The sequence below is a fragment of the Gastrolobium bilobum genome, unplaced genomic scaffold, assembly GCF_033153095.1.
Source record: "Gastrolobium bilobum isolate Gb01-03AN ecotype WA unplaced genomic scaffold, APGP_CSIRO_Gbil_v1 utg16513, whole genome shotgun sequence".
In the NCBI taxonomy this organism is placed as follows: Eukaryota; Viridiplantae; Streptophyta; class Magnoliopsida; order Fabales; family Fabaceae; genus Gastrolobium; species Gastrolobium bilobum.
Window position 1 is genome coordinate 14953 of NW_026899607.1, and position 22477 is coordinate 37429.

The window sequence follows — 22477 nt, forward strand, 5'->3', positions numbered from 1 at the left end:
ATAACAACGACAGGTGTATGATTATGATTCTCCACATTTAATGCTTTCATCATTTGTATAGTTATGATTCCCCACATTTAATGCTTTCAAGTATATATGTGGCAAGTATTTGATTGCTGCACGTACAACAGCTGCAGAAATGTAAATCTCATATATATATGAGATATGATCCTTTGATACCAGTGTCAAATTTGAAATTTGACACCTCATCTGAGAACCATTAGATAAAAAAAGATCAACTACTCTGATTTGTAAGCATGTGACACAATTGATCTTTTTGATCTAACAACTCTCAGATGAGGTGTCAAACTTCAAATTTGACACTGGTTCAAAGGATCCTATATATATATATATATATATATATATATATATGGGTTAGGATCATTTTACACCAGTGTAAGTTACACTCTTAATCTTGTCCACTGATCTCATTTATATCTAAGGGCTCAATTTTTTTAGTAATGTGAGCCATTTGATACAAGTGGATCAATGGTCAAGATTGAGTGTAAGACTTCTAACTCTTACACCAGTGTAAGAATATCTTGTCCCTATATATATATATATATATATATATATATATATATATATATATATATATATATATATTACATGTAGTATCTTTTGACAATGTGTTAAATTTTGAAATTTAACACTAAATCTTAATCATTGATTTCTGCTAATCAACGATTATTATTTATTGGAAATTAATATTAATTAATAAGTTTGATTCCGAATAAATGATAACCGTTGATTGGCGGACATCAACGGTTATCATTTATTAGAAATTAATGATTAATTAATAAATTTGATTAGCGAAAATAATAACCGTTGATAATTTGATTTGTGGAAATGATAACCGTTGATTGACAAAAATTAACGGTTAGAATTGGTATGAAGTTTCAAAGTTTGACGCTTATCATTTCTTGGAAATTAATAATAAATTAATAAGTTTGATTATCAATAAATGATAACCGTTAATTGACGGAAATCAATAATTAGGATTTGATGTCAAATTTTAAAGTTTGACACTGGTGTCAAAGGATCCTGATCCTATATGTATGGGCAGGAACATGTAGGGGCATGATCTTTTGACATCAGTGTCAAACTAAGAATTTTGGTACCAAATCTTAATCGTTGATTTTCATAAATCTAACTGTTATAATTTATTAGGTCACACATATTAAATAATTATTACTTCTCAATAAATTATAATCGTCACATTGGCGACGAAAATCAACGATTAAAATTTTATGTCAAACTTTTTAATTTGATACTAATATCAAAGGAAAATATATATATATATATGTGTGTGTGTGTGAGAGAGAAAGTACTCTCTTTACATGAGATCAGTGAATCCCTTCTTTAAATATTTTCTACCTTAGGGGGCGTTTGGTACACGGCATTTGGCCGGATTCCCGGGAAACTGAATTTTTCTAAATTTTAAATTTCCGGATATTATGGTAAACTGAATGTAAAAATCATATTTTTGAAAATTGAGATTCCCGGACAAATAAAAATTTCTCCTGTACCAAACGCCCCATTAGTTTCTATTGGCGCGGCAAGAAGTACCGCTCCACCACACATTTTTGCCCTCGAAGTTAATGGTTAATTCAAGTCCCCAAACACTAATGATTTTAGGACAAAATTGAAGCGGAAAGATATGTTTATTTATTTTATTTTTTGGTTAGAAAAAAGGAGACACAAACGAAAGAATTAAATCTTCTCTTATAAATAAATGATAGTTTGTTTTCTTTTTTGGGTTTTTATAAATAAATGATAACTGATGAGTAGGGGTGCTAAATAAATCAGGAGTCTTTCAGTAGTCTTTGGCACAACTCGTGAAGGCCTAGACTTACATGTCTAAAATTGATTGTTGGAATCAGGCTTGAGCTTATATAAAAGCTCATTTAATAAAAAGGCCTCAGACTTCAATTCAAATTAAAGCTCGGCCTTAGAGCCTCTCAGGCTTGCCTGATATATTAATTTTTATTTTTTATATATTTTATAATATTCATAATAGCGATCTCTCTCCTGAACTCATTTTATCACATTTTATTGGTTAAACAGACTTTTTGAAAGATTTTGTTCTATATTATGCTTTTTGGATATACATTGAATTTATGAATCTTTGTGAAATTATTAGTGTTGTGGATCATATATTTTGTTTGAATAAATTTTTGTTGTTTTATTTTTTTAATCAGGCTAAATCAGGCTTTTATTTTTCGTAAACAAATTAGGCCACATGCCGATAATTATATTCATAACAGGTAACAAGCTATGTCAGGCTAAGACATTTAAACACAGACTTAGTCTTTTAAGACCAAAATTTGGCGCTCAGTCCGTTAACACCCAACGAGTATCTTATGAATTTGCATGGTTTTTTTTAGTTCATTTAAAATTTTACAAATTATAAATTAAAAGAAATAATATATTTAAAAATAAAAAAGTGGATATACATGATTAAATAAAAGATAATTAGAATCCGAAATATGAGAAAGGTACATTAATAAGAAATTAAGTTACTCTCATGTACGCATACTCTAATTAAATAGATAAAAATAAATTGAAATGAGCGATATATAATGTAATAAAGTAAAATGAGATACCAAATGATAGGGATAAAAGTATGCATTTTTCGATCCTCTCCTGTACTGTTTTTAGAAGGAATTTAAAGCTTTAATCACAGGACCTGCCCTGAATCGAACTAGTCATGAAATGATGAACCGATAAAAATATTAAAAAAAGAAAATGAGATGATTTAAGGGATTAACATGAAACTTTTAAGTCCAAATGAGTTTACATATATATATATTTGAATCCTAACAATGCCAATTACTAGGAGTAAGTTCCAAAACAATATCTTTATGAATTTTTTTATTTTTTTTTAGTATTCAAAAAATCTGGCGGGGGAGACATCGGTATGTAACCCACCAGGACCAAGGCAGACCTGTTCAACCTCCATGAGGATTTACGCCAGGGACAGCGACAACTAAACTCGCTTTACAGTTTAGCCACCAACAAAGATCTCAAAGCGGCCAGAGAGAATCGAACCCATGTCCTTTTAGAGTATAGACTGACTCCTTAGCCACCTCTGCCAGACCTTGCTGGCATCTTTATGAATTTCTTAGTCTCTGCATGGATGACTTTCCTTTGATTGGACTAGAGAAGTAAATTAGTCAAATTATGTATAAGTTAGCCTAAATACTACTTAACAGCAAATAAAAAAAACTTTTGTTATTCAATTCTTGTGATATTAATATATTTTAAATAAATAATTTATAGAAGGGAAAATAATTCATGCAGTCGTGACAAAAATCATTTTTATGTCTCAGACATAAATGTTGGTTTCTCTCTCATAATCTTTCTCTCTCTCTCAAATATTGGTTTCTCTTTATCAAATATTTGTATTTGAGGCTGACAAATAATTTCTGTCACAACTGAAAAAATTATTTCCCTTTTATAAATACAATTGTAACCATTTTTCTTTATGTTTTAAATATCTCAACATCATTTTAGGGAAAGACTAATCCATTTAAGGACAAAAACTTTATTTTCTCTTAAAAATGCAAAATTTTCAATATTTCTCCATTTAAGGACAGATTTTTACAAAAAAATTAATATTTCTCATATTATAAAAAATAATCTTATATATATATATATATATATATATATATATTAAAGTGTGTGAACTCATTTTTTTCTCTTCTTTTAATCTGAGTCTATATGAGCTTCACATACTTTTATATTATATATCAGATAAAATTATTTTCTATAAAATGAGAAGAATTAATTCCTTTACAGACCTAATACTGCATAATGCCTTGATATTGAAATAACATAACCTTTGTCTACCAAAAAATAAAATAACATAACCTTTCTGATCCCTGATTTTATTTTATTTTTTTTTGCATTAAGAAATAAAAAAATAAAGTGACGGGGAATATTTATGGCGGCAAAATTAAAATTTGTGTTTGAGAATTAAAATAATTATTCACTTAATATGTATATCAACTGATACAAAAATTTGTTCTAATTTAAAGTATAATTTCGAGTTCGAGTTAGAAATCGAATTAAATTAGTCAAATAATAATCTATGAATTGATAGAAATTTTTTTAAAAAGTGAAATTGATTCTGTAATAAAGAGTAGCCATGATTCAGATAATTGGGCCCTCTTTTCTATGAGAGGTCTGGGGTCTGCTTCAATGGGCCCGCCACTCAATTCTTGTGGACAGAAACATAATAACCTCAACATTTCGCAATCCCACGCCTGCAAGCTGTGTCGTGCATACTCTCATTATCTTTATCCCATTGTGCACCACTTGTTCTTCGATTTTCAATTCAGTGTCTCTAGCCACCTAGATGGATGAGACCTCGACACTTTTACAAATTAATATTTGGAATTAATTGTATTCTTTCGTATTAATTGAAAATACCTGGTACTTTCAGCTATTGCCTATGCATATGGACTTATAAATATTAGTTTTAGGGTGTGCATAACAATCATTTTATTTCCTAGCACTGTTTTTGAAAAGAAACAATTCTTTTCTATTTTTATGCCTTGCAACAGTTTCTGAGAAAAAAAATGTGTTTGATAACATGTTCTACTTTTATTCCGAGAATGAGAATTGTGTTTGATTACACAACATATAATATAATAAAAAATAATTCCTATTAAATATAAAAAAAATTCGGATCATCACTTTTCTTTCCCTATGGTGTGGTTGTGGTGGTGGTGGCGGCGGCGACAATACGGTAGTGGTGGTGGCAGTGACGTGGTGAAGATAGTGGTGGCGGTTGTGACAGCAGTGGCTGCGACGATGGCGATGGTAATAGTGGCGGCGATGGTGGTAGTGGTGGGGAAGGTGGTGGTGGAGGTGACAGCAGTGGCTGCGACAATGACGATGGGTATGGTGGTTGGTGGCAGAAACAATGGTAGCAGTAGCATGGTGGTGGTGGTTGTGAAGGCATCATAGTGGTGGTGGTGGTGGCAGTGGTGGTGGTGATAGTAGTGGCGGGAGTGGTGTAATGGTGGCGATGGTGACGGTAATGCCTGTGACGATGGTGGTGATGGTTGGTAGCGGCAGCGACGGCGGTGGTGGTGACGGTAGTGGCTACAACAATGGTAGTGGTGATTGGTGACAGTGGTGGTGATGAGGGTGGTGGTAGTGGTGGCGAAGGGGGTGGTGGCAGTGGCGTGTGATGGCGATGGTGGCGGTGACGACAGTGATTGTGATGATGGTGGTGGTTGATAGCGGTAGTGGTGATGGTGGTGGTGACGGTGATAGCGGTGGTGGTGATGATGGTGGTGACGGTGGCATGGTGGAAGTGATGAGTGGAGGTGGTGGTAATAGTGGCGGCGGCAGTTGTGTCGGGATGATGGTGGTGGTGGTGATGATGGTAGGGGTGGAGAGTGATTGAGAGAAATAAGTGTTTCTTATTTTGTGTCCGGGAACAAAAAAAAACAGAAATTTTCTGATTCTTTTTTCTGTTCCCTAGCACAAAAATTAAACCGGTTCATCCTGGGAACAAAAAAATAAATCGATTTTACCAAACGAAATTCCTATTCATTTCTGTTCCCGGAAACAGAAATTAAAAAAGAATTGATTCTGGGAAGGTTGTCATACACATCCTTAAAAACATGTGTCATTTTTAATGTTATTATTTCTTGACATTTTTTATATCGTACACAACATTTTTAAATAAAAACACCTTATTTATTAGAAAGTCTACAAATTCTTTTAAGCCTTGTTTTTTTTAGAATTAAATGAATTGCCATTAAAAATTATACACACTAAGGCTTTTTTTTTTTTGGGGTGATATATAAATTGATTAAGGCTTTGGTGGACACTCAATCAAACATGACAATCCGTATAGCGCTTTTGTTACCTTATTATATATCTTGGTCATACATACTCCCATAAATTCAAGCACTCATTTGAAATTTCTCACCCATGTCTTCATGAAGCGTTGTTCTCACTCTACAATCAGTCATTACCATAAATAATGAAATGAAGAAGAGTGCAATCAAACCAAGACAATTTTCAATAAATGTATTTCTGACAGAGATAAAACACGCAAACAAATTCAAGATTTGAGATAAAAATAATGAACATGAAGTGTCCTGGAAAGAGACCCTCACGCTCTAACGTGTCCTTGCGCTAGAATTTGGTCAGGCAGAGCCAAAAGGGTTTCGTCTATTGGAGGGTTTGAGGAACGAGATCGCTATGCCATGTGGAATTGGTCCAACCGGGGGACCCCACATGCATACCTTTCGATGAATTTGATGAGTCCTTGAATTCTGGTGACGAGGATTTGATAACGACATTTGGACTTCATGTGTGTTCTCATGCTATGTTTCTGTTTTTCTTGCGTCTTGTTTCCGTAGCTTTGCTTGCTTCCATTATTGTGGTGATGTGTGCATCTCAACTTCACTTGCAACACTTAATTTTGGTCTTACATGATACTAACAACCAACAATTTTTGATTTATAGAAAGAAAAAAGTTTATTTGTGACAAAAAATTTCGTCACAAACTTTGTCACAAATAACAATTTTCGACATAAACAATCAAATTTCGTCACAAATAAACTTGTGACTTAGGAATTTGTGACAAAATTTCATATGTAATAACAAAATTTGAGACACTAATAAGATTTTTTCTTGTAATAACATAATTATACAAAGAAATTTAAAAAAAAAAAGTAGCAACAAAAAAATTCCTGCGCTCAAATCTTTTCTTGGTGCATCTGCATTCATCATCATAATTATTATTTTGGGTGGATGCACTCATTGTTAGATTTTTTTTCTTCTTAGGGTAGAACTTAAGAGAGTGTTTGGTATAAGAGATATATATTTTTTTACCAGAAACACAAATTTGTCGGGAAGATGACGAGAAAAATTTGTTGCCTGATAAGTTAAGAAAATATGTTTGGTAAGATATAATTTTTTCAAAAAAATTGAGTTAAATTTATTGATGTTATGTTGGATTAATAGTAAAAAAGTGATGTAACAAAGTTAAGAAACTATCGATGATTAGAATTGAAGTTGTTATGTTAAACGGTAACTTATGTATTGTCTTTATTTTTCTCTCTCTCTCAAACATCATGAAGTAGAGCTCATAAATAAGGGTGTTTTGATCTTTAAAAATTGTTATCAGTTTCTCCCATCATGGGTAGTTTTTTTTACATGTTCTCAAAGGTCATCTTCTGGTTGCAAACTATGTGGAAAATTTTTTGATGGATTGAAAAGTTTTCAATCTGTTTTAACAAACCTTACTACCAAACATAGTTAATCTTTCTTCCCAACCCCACTTTTCAGGGCAATTTTTTTTTTGCATCCTATCAAACACTCTCTTAGGGAGCGTTTGGTACGCAGTATTCTTCAGGAATTTTGGAAAATTGAATTTTTTTAAAATTTTTAATTTTCGAATATTATCGTAAACTGAATGTAAAAATCATATTTCTGAAAATCGAGATTCCCGGATAAAAAAAAATTTCTCCTCTACCAAACGCTTTAAGGTATTCTGTGATCGATAGTCAAAGATTAATCTTCTCGAGATATAGAAATCATTTTTCTTATACGCACGGCTATGAATTGAATCCCTATCAATATATTTAAAGAACCCAGTTATTTATTAAATGTGCCATTGGTAGATTTTTTTATTTTTATTTTGCTGAACGTGCAATATTCTTACTTTAACTTTAGCGGTAGCCCAAATTAGAAGATCAAGATGGAATGAAACTATTCACAGTTCCCACTCACAAGACGCACATGGACTTCCTTGAAATTAATCTCACGCTGATGCACTATTCTTACATCAACTTTAACGGTTGCTCAAATTATGAAACTGTTCAAAGTCCACACTCACAAAAAGCACAAGGACTTCCTTGAAATTACATTCAAGTTTTATGCTTAATATCGTTCCTTATCCAAAAGTCATTATATTCAATTACGTCCACAATCATACCAATGGATACGAAAATTGCATTATTAATAGAGTTTATTCATGCTTGTTAAATGATTAGGTCCACGTTCTCATCCGCTGTTGCTGATTTTTATCGAGGATTGCATTCGTACTCAAAACTTTTAGTTGCAAAATAATGTACAATCATTTCAAAAGAACAAAAAGAAAAAGTGTTATATCAGTGAACGAGATTTAAGCAAAACAATGATCAATATGATAAAGAGATATACATGAGGGTCTTAAGAGTATTTGGATTTGATCTTACGTCAAATTCCAAAACTTCCAACATATTTTAGTATTGGTATTTATATTTTTATACATAATGTCTTAACTTTAGAATAGAAAAAAAATGTTTCTTAAAATTCAATTAGAAATAAGTTAAAGAGACATTTTAAAAGAATTTTATTTCAATTTCGCTTGTTAAGGTTTGAAAAAGGTGTAAACTTTGACTTAGAATTTAATTTTTATATAGAATTAGTATAAAATCTGTTTATGTTATTATTATTGTTTTTTTTTTGGTAATTTATGTTACTATTTAATTTTATGTTTACTCATCTATTACTAAATTTAAATACATCTAATATAAATAGCATCTTAAATTCATTAAATTACATAATAACATATCATATATACAAGTATAAAATGTGTTATATACATTAAAATTTGCATCCACCGACTCACATGTATAATAAATTAGAATAATTAGATATGATTAAAATAAATAATAAAAATTGAGAGCGTGATTTATACAAGTATAAAATGATTTTGCTTCTCAAAATTAAATTCTTTAAATGATCCAAAAATAGAAAATATTCAAAAGAGTATCATTTAATAAAAAAATAGTTTAATTATTTTTTTCTAATCAATTTATAATTGGATTTCAACTAATTAAGTTCAAGTACTTTCCAAAATTATATTACTACTCTTCCATCATATATATTTTTTTGTTCATTTCCAAGTCTCAAAATGGAGACCTTTAGTCAAAGAAGAAAAAGTTGCTTACTACTTGATTAATATTTTTTTCTTTCTTTCTCTAATACATATTAAAACTATTTTTTTTTTATAAAGTCCATATTTTATCAGAAATTATGAATAAGTGATGATGCAAAATTGCAGACAAGATAACTATGGACCAGTTCCAAGTTCCAACCAGCTGATAATAAATTGTTAATGTGTTAGTACCAAAAAAAGAAAGAAAGAATGTAATATGAGCCAAGTCCAGGGGCATTTTCCATAAACACTGTTTTGCTCTATCACACTAAGCAATCGTTACAAATACAATAACGCTTTAACGATTGCAAGTTACAAATCACAAGGCTTCCGTTTCCTTTGGTTTCTTCTTTTGTTTGTTTGCATCAGCAACACCGAGAGAAGAGCAACCAAACTTTCTTCCATTTCCAATGTGAAGAGAGAGAGAGAGCAATGAAGATGACTCTAATGGCTTCGAGGATTCTGGGTTCGAAATTGAGACCAGTGGTTGCGCTCCGCAAATGGGGTTGCTCCTCGTACTCCTCTGCGGCGGCGGCGGCGGAACAAGGCAACATGGGAGGGTTGGAAGTGTTGGGTCTCAAGGATTATGCAGAATACAGGAGATCCCTCTATGGCAAGATCACTCACAAGGCACTCTTTGTTGATGCTGTTGGAACTCTTGTCCTTCCTTCTCAACCCATGGCCCAGGTTCTCTCTCTCTCTCTCTCTCTCTCTCTCTCTCTCATGGAGATCAACTAATCATTGCAATGACCTTTTTTTTTTTTTTTTTTTTCTGGGTTCTGGGTCAATGCATGTCTCATTTAATTATCTGGGTCTCTCTGGTTATTGCTTATATACATGGATGTATTGTTTTTTTTTTTTTTTTTTTTTTAATTTTGTATTTATGAAACTAATTTTGTTATTTTAATGCCATCATTTATCCTTTTGTGCTGATTTGAATTTGATTTTGATTTTTTTTTTGGGTGAAATTATTATGTTGTAGATATATAGGAATATTGGGGAGAAGTATGGAGTGGAGTACTCAGAGGATGAAATATTGCACAGATATAGAAGAGCTTATGGTCAGCCTTGGGGTAAATCTCGTCTCAGGTGGGTTTCTTCTTTAAAATTTTAAGTTCTCATTTATTTCCTTTTGCTTTTAATCATTCATATACTCATATTAATTAGCACTATCTGAAATTTGAGGGGATTCTCTCATGTGTAAATTTTATGGAATTTTGGTGTGTAAATTTTGTGTTATCTTTATCCTTACCAGCATGAAACTCTGAATAATCTACGTCTGGCAAGATCATGTGAAATTTACACAACAGAGATCTATTCCCTTTCAATTCAAGGGGATTTGGTATTTCATATGGCACAATCAATTGGTTGTAAATCTCCTGGTTTATATATTTAATTGGTATTAATATTGGATTTTGCTTTTTTCTGTAGCTATATATCAACCATGAATGACTTTCATGTGATTGAAAATTCATAGTTTAGATATTTTCACATTTCTACTAAAAAAAGAGCCGTCTCCGTGCTCATAACAGCTGATTTTGACCCTTGCTAACTTCAAAGAGCAACTGCAGTAGACTTTCTTTATGGGTGTAGTTAAGTGGTTAATTTCTTCAAACCGAGCAGTTACTACTTCATGATATGTCTAATTAGTTAAAACGTCTCAGAGTCAGGCACGATTCATTCGAGTATAGACATTGACAAGTGTTTTTACATTTTTTTTTATAAACTGACAAGAATAATTCTTTGATAGCATGAGACCTTGTGCGCTCTCGATAGTAACGATGTATAGCACATAATGAATGATCTTTCTCCATTACCTACTTCTAAAGGACTAAGATGTAAGCATTTTAATTAATGAGCAAATTTTGATAACAAATCATATGAGCCATATTATCAAACTCAAGTGTTCTGGAAACAAAGATTATGATTTAACAGTGGAACACAACAAGCTCCATGTGGTTTGCATGCAGCTATACTTAGCAAAGTTGCCCTTTCTATATGTATATTCTATGTTATTCCTCTCTTAAGAATACCCGAATAGTATGTGACTGGCCTTTATGTCAAGACACTGGTTTATGTCAGTAAAATTTGGAATGAAATGTTTCTCCTCCCTCTGTGTTATTGTGTTAGTTGCAACTCAATTAAAAATAGTAACCCCTTTAGCATTGCTGTAGAGACACTTCACTGCTTTCACTTTTTGCATAATTAAAATGCTTTGTTGTGTTCTACATTGCAGATATGTAAATGACGGTAGGCCCTTCTGGCAATACATAGTTAGTTATTCTACGGGCTGTTCAGATTCTCAATACTTTGAAGAACTTTATAACTACTATATGACAGAGAAGGTAAGACCACTTGTAGTTACATTTTTCTACAATGTACAATTCCCTCTTTTTCTTTTTTCTTTTCTAGATTTGGGTAGGTTTTGATATTTTTGGCTGGCTATCATCCATAGGCATGGCACCTCTGTGATCCCGAGGCAGAAGAAGTATTCAGAGCTCTTAGAAAATCAGGTGTAAAATTGGCTGTTGTGTCAAATTTTGACACTCGATTAAGACCTCTCCTGCGGGCATTAAAATGTGATAATTGGTTTGATGCAGTAGCAGTATCAGCTGAGGTAAGCAAATTACTCTTTTCTTTTTCTGCCTTTTGTTTTATCAGTTTGTGTTACTTCAGGTTCTGCTCTTCTCCTCCGCCCTCTCGCATCCATTTATGCATGCAATGTGAAAAATCGAAAGGAAATAGTGGAAATAAATCTTAATCATTCATTGTCTTACTGAGTCACATTTTGTCGGAACATGTTAGGAATTAAAAGGACAAATGTTAAAAAAAAAAGTATCAAAGATATCGAAAGCACAAAAATCTTTGTTTATATCATACATGTATCATTACTAAAATTTATCTTTCCACTAGAACTACAAATATTCAATTGTCAAGTTAACATTGTAGCATGCCTTTTTTAGCAAGGGGCTCACCCAATGCAATTCTCATAAGTGCATTGGAGGAGGAAGCAGCTCAACACGATTTTGGTCTCTAGAATTGTGTTGTAGAGCCCTCCCCCCATTGAGCTAAACATGCTTACATTTGAAAAAGGAATTTACATAATAATTGGTGACTTTTAGCATTGGAGATGTTATCAAGTATTGCATGCAAATGTGGCAAAGATAAGTAAATTTGGTGAAAAATCAAATGGCAATTTGATGGCTAAAATAAATACTTGTATTTATAAATGCTATAGCATTATATAATAGATTTTGCGGCCTGTATTATTGTTTCCTATATCAACTATCAGGAATTAGCAGTTGTCATCCGAGATCCTCTTGACAATTATTTAGATTGTCTAGTTCTTAATTATATCTCAAATACATTTGAGCATCCATGCGGTGGAATACCAGTTACATCATGCATGCTTTTAATCAATTGTTTCATAATCATAATTTTCCTTTTTTATACCATAATTGATCTATGAACTTCTCTCACATGCCTTTTTCAAATAGGTTGCAGCAGAGAAGCCAAATCCAACTATATTTCTTAAAGCATGTGAACTATTGGGCGTAAAACCTGAGGATGCTGTTCATGTCGGGGATGATCGCAGAAATGATATATGGGGTGCCAGAGATGCAGGCTGTGATGCTTGGCTTTGGGGAAGCGATGTTCACTCCTTTAAGGAGGTATTTAATATCTTCCTCTCTTTTTAATATATAAGAAATTTTATTGGAGAGAATAGAGGGCAAATACAGCTAGGACAGAATCAAAGAGGTCTCAATATTAAACATACCATTGTATCCTTCCCCTTAGATCCCAAATTCCCAATAGAGGTCTCCTTAAAATTACTCCCCATTAAACCCCGACTAGTGAGGGTAAAGTGACGGCAATCCTTGTACGCAGCTTTACTCTTACACATTTACAAAAAGACTATTTTCCGGATTCAAACTTGCGACCCTTCAGTCACAAAAGAAAAGCTTTACCATTGTTCCAGACTCGTCCTCTAATCCTAATAGAAGTCTCCCTAGTTACCTGAAAATAAAAAATGAAAAATCCTCACAAATAGTAAAGGTAAAACAGAAAGGCTGTCCACGGGAGAGCGAAACTCCCTGAAGTCAGCCACAAGAAAATCAGAGAGAAACAGTAAGTACAATGCTCCCCAAAACAAACTAGGGGAAAAGAGATACCATCTCTTGCATATTTTTTGCTGTTATGCTATGTCCTATTATTATTGGCACTCTTCTAAATATAACTACTTCTATGATAAAATGAGAATTATAAATGGAAATAGTTAACCAAACATCAGAGTTCTTTAATGAGAAGGGCACTAAACCAGGGGAGAGGTAATGGGAAAGATATGAATATTAGTCATATTTGCAGAAACTGCTTAAGATAGGCATATACATATGGCAGTTTGAAAGTTAATGTAATTAGCATGATCCAAAAATGAATACTTTATATGGAGAAATCTTCTGCTGTTTTTATCACTATTATTATTATTATTGGTTCGTTTTTGGTTTTGAAATTATGAATGCTATCTTGAATAAAATTTTATTTAATGAGCTTTAATAAGATCTCTAGGCATACATAAATGAGTTGAATATTTTGCTGATACAGGTAGCGCAGAGGATTGGGGTCCAGATCTGAAAGATTATCTCTTTGCAATAACTTGAATAATGTTATGCATATGTAGAATCCCTTTAGGCTTTAGTTATAAAGGTGTAAACATGTTCCGCTCTCTTTGGCAATGTATGTATGTATCAAAGAGATGTTAGCCTGTAACTCGTGAAAACCAGAAATGGAAGGTGTAGGTAGGACCTTTTATCTTCCCTTAATCAGAGTTTTATTCTCCATTTTTTATAATTAGAAGGTAATAAATAAAAAAGAAGAAGAAGGTAGAATAAAACAAAAGTAAGCATAGGGTGAAAAACTCATCCCTAATTTTACGTTCTACAAATAAGGGTACTACCAAACTGATTCTAAAAAGATTGAAACAAAAAAGGTAGTTTTAACCTAATTCAACTCCCTCTTTTAGTACTCTTGGAGTATTGAAGACCATGGTTATATCTTTTATTAAATTTGGTAAAAAGTAATAGAATTAATTTATTAAGTAAATACCTCTTTTCGTTCCTAGCAATTTTCACGAGGCACATTTTAGTCCCGAACAATAAAAAAGGCTCATTTTAGTCCTTAATATTTGAAAAAAAGGGCCATGTTCGTCCTTCCGTTAGTTGGCATCTGACGGCCCAACTAACGGAGCACATGTGGACCGTTACTTTTCTGAGTCACCGTTAAGTATGCCAGCGTGGAAGTAATACTACGTCGTTTTATGTCTTCTTGAAGTTTTGGACAACTGACCCTAGCATCGAAGACCCTATTTGGTGCCTGACAAATTTATCGAGGCCCTATTTAGTCCTTAACACCACAAACCTTTCTAATCTTTAGACACTATCACATGTTTTTTTGTTTTTTCCGTCTCATGGTTTGATATCAGAATCATCCCAGGGATCTTTCAGATCAGTTGAGACCAAAGAATCAATGTCCTCCCAATTCCAATAGTTTGAAGTTTCCATGCCAGCACTTGTTGCTGGTATCTCCCATGGTTGTGTGTTACTGCCACTTGTGCTGGGCATTATGTAGTTGATGGTTGGTTCCTCCATTGTTTTAAACTCCTCCCCATAGTTATAAACATTGGAGGATCGCAGAGAAGTTGATACTGCACAAGGGTTTGTGTCAAAAGAGCTTGAGGTCGAGAAGGGAAAGTGTAGGCTTTGGTTTTGAGGAAGAGGCAAAGTTGAACTCAGAAAGATGCTATTACCAATACCAAAATCTTTGCTTTCTAAGTCTCCAGTATTCATCAGATTCTGTTGACGAATCAAAGCTTGAACTTGATAAAAAGAGGAAGGGATGCTTTTCTGATTACTCACTGCAAGAGGAGTTGGATTCATTGTCATGTGGCTACATGACCCGCCACCCGTGTTGCCAATTAAGGTTGAGACAGTGGTGGTGCAAGTAGAGGAGGTGGTGGCTTTGGTGGGGGAGGAAGATGTTGGGTGGTTGATTTTTTTACCCTCTTATTCTTCCTGCCACCACCAATAGGAACATTGCGTAAAGTTCCGCCTTTAATCCAGTGCCTCTTACAAGCTCTGCAGAAATGGCGAGGCTGAGACTTGTTGCAGTTGTTGTAGTAACAAAATTTGGTGTTTGTAGAGTCACATCTTGGGCAATTCAAAAACTCTGATTGCTGAGTTTGTTGCTGTTGTTTCCTCATCAGATTAGGCTTTGGTAGCTCCAAGTTTATCGAAGGCCCTATTTAGGGGTGTAGATTCAATATAAAAATATAGCATTAAGCACAAAAGTGCTGATATAAATAGAGCCTCAGTCAGGTAATGTTTGTCATAGAGAAAGGTTTGTCTAAATGTGGCCTCGATAAATTTGCCAGGGACCAAATAGGGCCTTCGATGCTAGGGTCAGTTGTCCAAAACTCCAAGAAGACATAAAACGACGTCGTATTACTTTCACACTGGCATACTTAACGGTGACTCAGCAAAGTAACGGTCCACGTGTGCTCCGTTAGTTGGGCCGTCAGATGCCAACTAACAGAAGGACGAACGTGGCCCTTTTTTTTCAAATATTAGGGACTAAAATGAGCCTTTTTATTGTTCGGGACTAAAATGTGTCTCGTGAAAATTGCCAGGGACGAAAAGGGGTATTTACTCTAATTTTTTTAAGAGTAAATACCATTTTAGATCCCTAACAAAAAATACAGTCCCCATTTTAGTCCCTTACAAAAATAAATTAGTCAGTTAGTCCCTAACAAATTCAAGGTGGACCCATTTTAGTCCTTTTGAGGGATTAATATGGGTCTTTTTTGAATTTGTGAGGGATCACGATTTCAACTAATTGGGCTCACTTTGAATTTGTTAGGAACTAACTGACTAATTTATTTTTGTAAATGACTAAAGTGGAGACCCTATTTTTTGTTAGAGACTAAAAATGGTATTTACACTTTTTTTTTATTTTATCCACCCTTTTATGACTATTGACAGTCCTATCTTTTCATAAGGGAGTACATATTTCCGTAACATGATATCTTGTAGAACTCAATAAAGAAAGATTTTGTTCTCTTTTTAAATTTAGAGAAAAAGAGAATATAAAAAAGTGATCATAATGTGGTTACATTTGAGTGTAGTGACTAACAAAATTAGACATTAATTTGATCTTCTTGGAGTCTATTCGAATAGAACGGGTAGTACACACATACATTGCCTCTAAATTGGAGTCTATTCGGTCCCATAAAGATGATATCTGGGTTTCGGATCTAAATGAAGATTTTTCTTGGTTCGATTTATGAACGATGCAGATTATAATCATGCTTTGTATGAAGGTCTGTCTGTGACTTGTGAGGCGGTGAGGAAGATTGATAGAGCTTTAAATTCATTGCCTGTTAGGGTCGGAACTCGGAACGATGCTAAAGATTGATGAAAAATATATTAGTCCATTCAAAGGGTCGGTTTGCAAGCTTGTATGTTGAACTGGGCCTGAGAAGGAAGACTTCAGGTTTGAGTATCAAGACGTGTTTAATAATAGTATTGATAAGACAACTTGAAGTCGTTGCTTCTTTGCAAATTGAAGAATACAGAATAAATATCTTTTTGAGTTCCTAACAAAAAATACGGTCCTTACTTTAGTTTTTTACAAAAAAATTAGTCAATCCCTATAAAATTTAAAATGGACTTATTTTAGTTTTTTTTGAGGGGCTAATATGAGTCTTTTTGAATTTATAAGGGACTACGATTTCAACTAAATGAGCTTATTTTGAATTTGTTAGAGACCTCGAGATTAATTTTTTTTTATAAAGAACTAAAGTGAAGACTGTATTTTTTAATAGGAACCAAAAAAGATATTTACTCAAGAATATATAACAGTAATGTTTTATAGTAGTACAGACATTTGGAGAATTCTATTGGCATATTGTATTTAGGAATGCATGTGTGATGAAATATCAAGGTTGCAAGATTAAACGGTTTAGAAATCATAACCATTTCTTTAAACTATTTCTTTTGAAATATTTTTTAATTTAGACTTTGTTATTAATTAAGAGTGTAATTAATTAATTAAAAAATATTTTAAAATTTTATAACTTAAAAACTTTCGTTATAATAACTAAACTATTTATCAATTAATAATAAAAAATTATTAACTCCATTTTTAATAAACTTTCATTTTAATTAACGTTGTGTGATTATTAAAACAATAACACATGTAAACATGTTAATTAACAGATATAAATTACTAATTGGTGAATCAGGAGAAACATTTTGAACATGTTCAGGAACAATGGTGAGATGATGGAACGTGTTCAGAGGAATATCAAACACAATGACAAAGGAATTTAAAGAGAAGCTTTGCTCCGAACACTTCGGAACACATGTCTAGTGCTTTCATCCCTACGGATATATAATGTTATAGTATGAGAAAGGAAACTTGTTTAGTGCCCTGTACAACTGAATAAAAGAAGTCTACCGGACCGTATCCTACACAAGTCTCAGGAGTGTCACTAAGATAGGACATGATTGGTCCACCGTATGCAAAATATAAGCTTCCTTATATCAATGTACAACTTTTTTTTTTTCGGTAATCGCAATTGAGTAGGTGAGGTGAGAATATGTGTTTAATTCTCTCCAATATAATATTTGGAAGAGATTTAAAGTATTAATACCTGAGATCCTCCCCGAACTTCGAATTAGTCCAAAAGGAACCTATGAGATTACGTAGGGATAATCTCCAAAAAAAAAAAAAAAAAACTTTTTTTTGAATCAACAAAAACAATAATTCTAAATAAATCCATTTACAATAATAAATAAAATACAGAAAGAATTGATAAAATAAATCAAAATATAATCCAATTTCTTTCTATTATTATTATTAGAAAATTACTTATGTCGAATGAGGGGAGATTTAAATTAAGAAATTAATTAACCTCCAGGCGCACTATAGGGTCATTAATAAAATAATCATGTGAAGTCTCATCAAATAAGCATGATTGGATTTTTTTAGATTGTACCTAAATAATCATGAGAGGAGATTTAAATTAAAAAATTAATTTAACCTCTAAACGCATTGTAGGCATATTAATAAATAATCATGTGAAGTCCCGTTGGATAAGCATGATTGAATTTTATTAGAGCCTTAATAATTTTAAAATTTTAATAAGTATTATACAGCCTGTCGCTCAGCAATAGTAAGTTATTAAAAACAATTTTGAAATTAAACAATGAATTCGGAAAAGCTTATGAAAATTCTCAAATAAAATATTGAATGAATGATGATTTTAAAATTCATTAATTAATTTTAAAACTCGTGGGCTCCATTTGTGAGTTTATTAATGAAACGATTATCGCTGAAGCCCATCGAATTTCACTAGATTAAACCTTAATAGTTTTAAAATTTTAGTAAAGTAGTACACGGTCCTTCGTCGGCAATACTTTACTAAAATTCAATTTTTTTAGGATTTTAGGATTTGAATTTTAGATCAATTTATAATTAGTCTATAAAAGGGTACTTATGACCTTTATTACAGGAATCTGCAAAAATTGTATACTCCGAGAAGTAGATAGTTGTAATATCAAAAGTTATTTTTTTATATGGGTTCCTCGTTTCTGCTGTTGCTGCAGATGAAAAAAGTTGCAGTAAACTTATTTAAATTAGGATACGGAGCCGTGTCCTGGAATAAAAAATACACCAGGATACAGAACCGTATCCTGGTGAAAATAAGTGTTGCTGCAAATTTTTCCATATACAACGACAAAAGAGCTATTAAAGCCTTTATATATATATAGGGAAAAATATTTCTGCAGTTAATGCAGATAAGTTATCTGCATTTATTCTCAAAACGACGTCATTTTGGTATTGAAATCTTAAAAATTTAAATATAAAGACTATTATAACCCTGAAATAAATTAAAATTACAAAAATATCATGATTTTTGCCCCAAAATGATGTCGTATTGGGCTTACTGCAGATAACTTATCTGTAGTAACTGCAAAAAAAGCGAACTCATATATATATATATATATATATATTTATATTTATATGGCAAAATGATTTGTAATGTGACTGCATATAAGCATTTGTGCGACCACCTAAAAACTACGTCGTTTTGGGTGAGAAAAAAGAAGTTTGCGTTCAAAATTAATTATAGAAAAAGGAAACATTATATTTATTTCCATTTTTGTATGGTTATAATTCTCTATATTTAATGCTTTATATTTATTTCTACTTTTGTATGGTTATGATTTCTCAAATTTAATTCTTTCATACTATAAAACGACGTAGTTTTGTATGACTACAGCAATCCTTAGGTGCAGTCACTGTACATCCGCTAAACCCTATATATATATATATATATATATATATATATATATATATATATATATATATATATATATATATATATATATATATGAAAATATTAACCTCATGTAATATGAGACAACAAGTCTCTTCTACACACTCAAAAAGACATGGGTCGCATTTCAATTTTTTTTTTCTTTTTCCGTGCAATGAGATCCACATAAAATTGTGAGTGCAGCATGAGATAAATATCTCCTATTGCATAAGAAAATATAATCTCATATATATATATATGGGAAAAGTGTCTATACTTTTAAATTACACAACTTACATCCTTTCACTCTCACAAAGAGGTGGGACCCACAACTTTATTTTTTTTTTGTCAACTCTCTCTCCTTCTTTATCTATCTCTTTCTCTCTCTTAAAATGACACAACTTTACATCCTTCAAAATTATACACACTTTTCTCTATATATATTACTAAAATGATGGATATAGCTTTGATTTACTAAAATGACGGGAGATACCAAAAATCGTCGTTCCACACAAACGACGTCTTAACTGACGCAAAAATATAATTTTGCGATGATTACCCTGTAACCAACATCTTGTGTCTTTTTTCTTGGGTGTTTGTTATAGGATTTTTTTTACGATTCTCGAGAAACTGAAAATGGTAATAGTATTTATCCAAGTTTGGTACAAGATTTTCAAAATTTTCACAAGAATCTGATTTTTTTGGGATTTTATTTTATGTGTAATTTTTTTTGAAAATACCATCCAGGGGTGGTATTCTAAGATTTCTGTAACAAGAAAAAATTTAATACAATTAAACATAGCATCAAGAAAATTAATCTAATATTTTTGGAAATATTTTGGTCTACCAAACAACTTGTTGGTAACATTTTCAGAAAACTCGTCTTCTCATCATATTCCTGAAAATCGTGATTTCTAGATAAAAAAAATTTCTTCTCTACCAAACAATCCCGTAGTGTATGGAATTTTTGACATGCTTCTTACTGATATGGAATTTAAGGACAAACACTACGCACAAAGTTCTCGGACTTTGCAAGGAACCTTACATTTTTACAAAAATACTCTTCCCATACTTATGTGACCTTTCATCCAATTATGAAGCCAAGCAGATCTTGTAGACAAAGTAGCAACATACAGCGGTCCAATGCACAAATTCTCCAAATTGAACAGAGAAGGCTCGGGTTTCTTCTAAACAAGCTAAGTCAACATCCTTACGAAAACTGGGCCAAGAAAAGCATTTGAAGAACTATGAAGGGGTGACAAGTGAGAGGTGTTAGGGAATTCAATTGTGAATGATGAAGTTCTATATTGGTTGAAAATGAATTAGGTGAGAATTATATGACCCATGAAATCAATCCCTTAAAATTTTAAATTGAGACATGACATTGAACTCATTTATTTTGGCAAATTGTCTTTTAGGCCATTATTAACCATTTTCCCATCACGAGCTCCCCTTACCGTGTAATAAAATATAAATCATCATGCAAGAACCAATAATAAATATGATTAACATATTTTGTTGATCAACATATATTATTTGTTGCTTATTACATGGTTTCTTGAACTAGAAACAAAATAAGAGAGATGATGAACACATGCAGATATTGACTTGGGAATATTTAGTATTCCGCATCCTGGGCAAACTACTCATTGTTTCTAGAAGTGTCTTGTCTTCATTAATTATTATTATATCATCTTTAATTATTGTTATATGTAGGGATTTTACAATTTTTAAGTTATATTAGAATTGAAATCTTATGTTGTAGAGACAAAAAACATGTGAGATCTATATGTTAAAAAAAAATATATGTAAAACTCACGTCAGCACAGAAATCGAATGGTGTATAGTAAGACTTTAATTCTCATATTAAATGAGAATTATAAAATCCATTATGTAGTACCTAAAATAACTAACGCATGCTAATGTACAGTGTCAAGCATCATATTATTTCGCAATTCTTGTCCGCGAAGTTTGGAAGGCAGCCTTAATTAATAAACCCGTGCAAACCATAGGCAAGGAAGCTAAAGGCTTGTGCACGCCATGAATCGGCACGTGCAATACAATGGCTACAATTAGGTTTTACGAGCCCCCACTTTTGATAATTCGCATCTTCGCATTTATATATAATTACCCGTGGATCAAATGATTGTAGTTCAGTTGGTACATAAAAATTAAGTAAATGGGGGTAAAATCTTGAGTTCAATCCTCCCACTACAATTTTTAAAAAAGATTTAACACCTTAACCCTGGATTCTTCCCGAACAATATTACCTGCATGTGGTTTATTAAAAAAAAAAATTTCTAGTGCATATTTGACCTATGTATAATTATGTATAACATGATTTTAAATTACGGTTAATTATAATAATTCTCCAAAAAATAAAAATTACGGTTATAATCACGCTATAACTAAAATTATGAATAATTACAAGAAAATACAAGTGGTATAATCATAATTGCTATTAGAAAAATCACCAAAATTGTAATATTACAGTCATAATTACGGTTGTAGACTGCAGTTTAAAATCATGATACACAGGTATCATGAAGTTTTATAAGAATATAAATATAGTTTATTGAATGTAAGTAGTTTAATTAATTAATTCTTTTGTTTTTCATATATGTAGCTAGCACCCATTTCTCGTAAAATCATAGTTCCATTTTATGAGTCAAGTAGGTTAATAAATCTGGTCAACTTGATCTGAAGTAAAATAAAATCAATTCGACTGACTCGAAGATAAACCGAGTTATATAGGTCAGGTGGGGTCTTAGTTTAGAAAAGTTTAAATCCAAAAGACTTGACATGAGATATATATAACTTTTTTCGGACTTTTCTTTGTAAACGCCAGTTAAAAACTAAAGCTACAGGGAAAGATTTATCAATGATTTTTATATTATATTTTTCTAATATTTTTTTCATGCAAGAATTTTTTGTATTTGAAGCGTGAAATTAATTTCGTTAGAAAGTGAAGGGTGATGAGAATCAAACTCATAACTGTGATCAAAATAGCTTTAATACCATGTAAACAATTATCTCTCTTAAAAGCTTAAACCATTAACGGAAGGCTCATCATTTTTCTTAATATACATCTCAAATAATTTGACCAAGTTAAGTGAAAGGTTAGAATGGGTTGCCTGCGTACGGCGGAC

The 22477-nt window shown here is 32.2% G+C and overlaps 2 protein-coding genes across 2 annotated transcripts; one reads left to right on the forward strand and one right to left on the reverse strand.

The window, feature by feature from the left end:
- The first annotated feature begins 9213 nt into the window (after nucleotides 1–9213).
- Nucleotides 9214–13791, forward strand: LOC133291945 (uncharacterized). The gene is made up of 6 exons (XM_061490303.1): nucleotides 9214–9640; nucleotides 9936–10042; nucleotides 11190–11298; nucleotides 11409–11570; nucleotides 12451–12624; nucleotides 13556–13791. The coding sequence occupies exons 1-6, from the start codon at nucleotides 9386–9388 to the stop codon at nucleotides 13583–13585; spliced, it is 837 nt and encodes a 278-aa protein (XP_061346287.1). The 5' UTR covers nucleotides 9214–9385; the 3' UTR covers nucleotides 13586–13791.
- A 624-nt stretch (nucleotides 13792–14415) lies between these two features.
- LOC133291948 (dof zinc finger protein DOF1.4-like) lies at nucleotides 14416–15209 on the reverse strand. Its single transcript, XM_061490306.1, has 2 exons — nucleotides 14990–15209; nucleotides 14416–14957 (listed from the first exon to the last, which is right to left on the reverse strand). The coding sequence occupies exons 1-2, from the start codon at nucleotides 15207–15209 to the stop codon at nucleotides 14416–14418; spliced, it is 762 nt and encodes a 253-aa protein (XP_061346290.1).
- Nucleotides 15210–22477: the final 7268 nt, after the last annotated feature.

Bases quoted from the DNA above. Each gene is read 5' to 3' on its own strand.
- LOC133291945 (XM_061490303.1), top strand. From the start codon at position 9,386: ATGAAGATGACTCTAATGGCTTCGAGGATTCTGGGTTCGAAATTGAGA. The intron at 9,641-9,935 runs GTTCTCTCTCTC...ATTATGTTGTAG, and splicing joins CTTCTCAACCCATGGCCCAG to ATATATAGGAATATTGGGGA. The intron at 12,625-13,555 runs GTATTTAATATC...TTGCTGATACAG, and splicing joins ATGTTCACTCCTTTAAGGAG to GTAGCGCAGAGGATTGGGGT.
- LOC133291948 (XM_061490306.1), bottom strand. From the start codon at position 15,209: ATGAGGAAACAACAGCAACAAACTCAGCAATCAGAGTTTTTGAATTGC. The intron at 14,958-14,989 runs AACATCTTCCTC...AAGCCACCACCT, and splicing joins GGTAAAAAAATCAACCACCC to CCTCTACTTGCACCACCACT.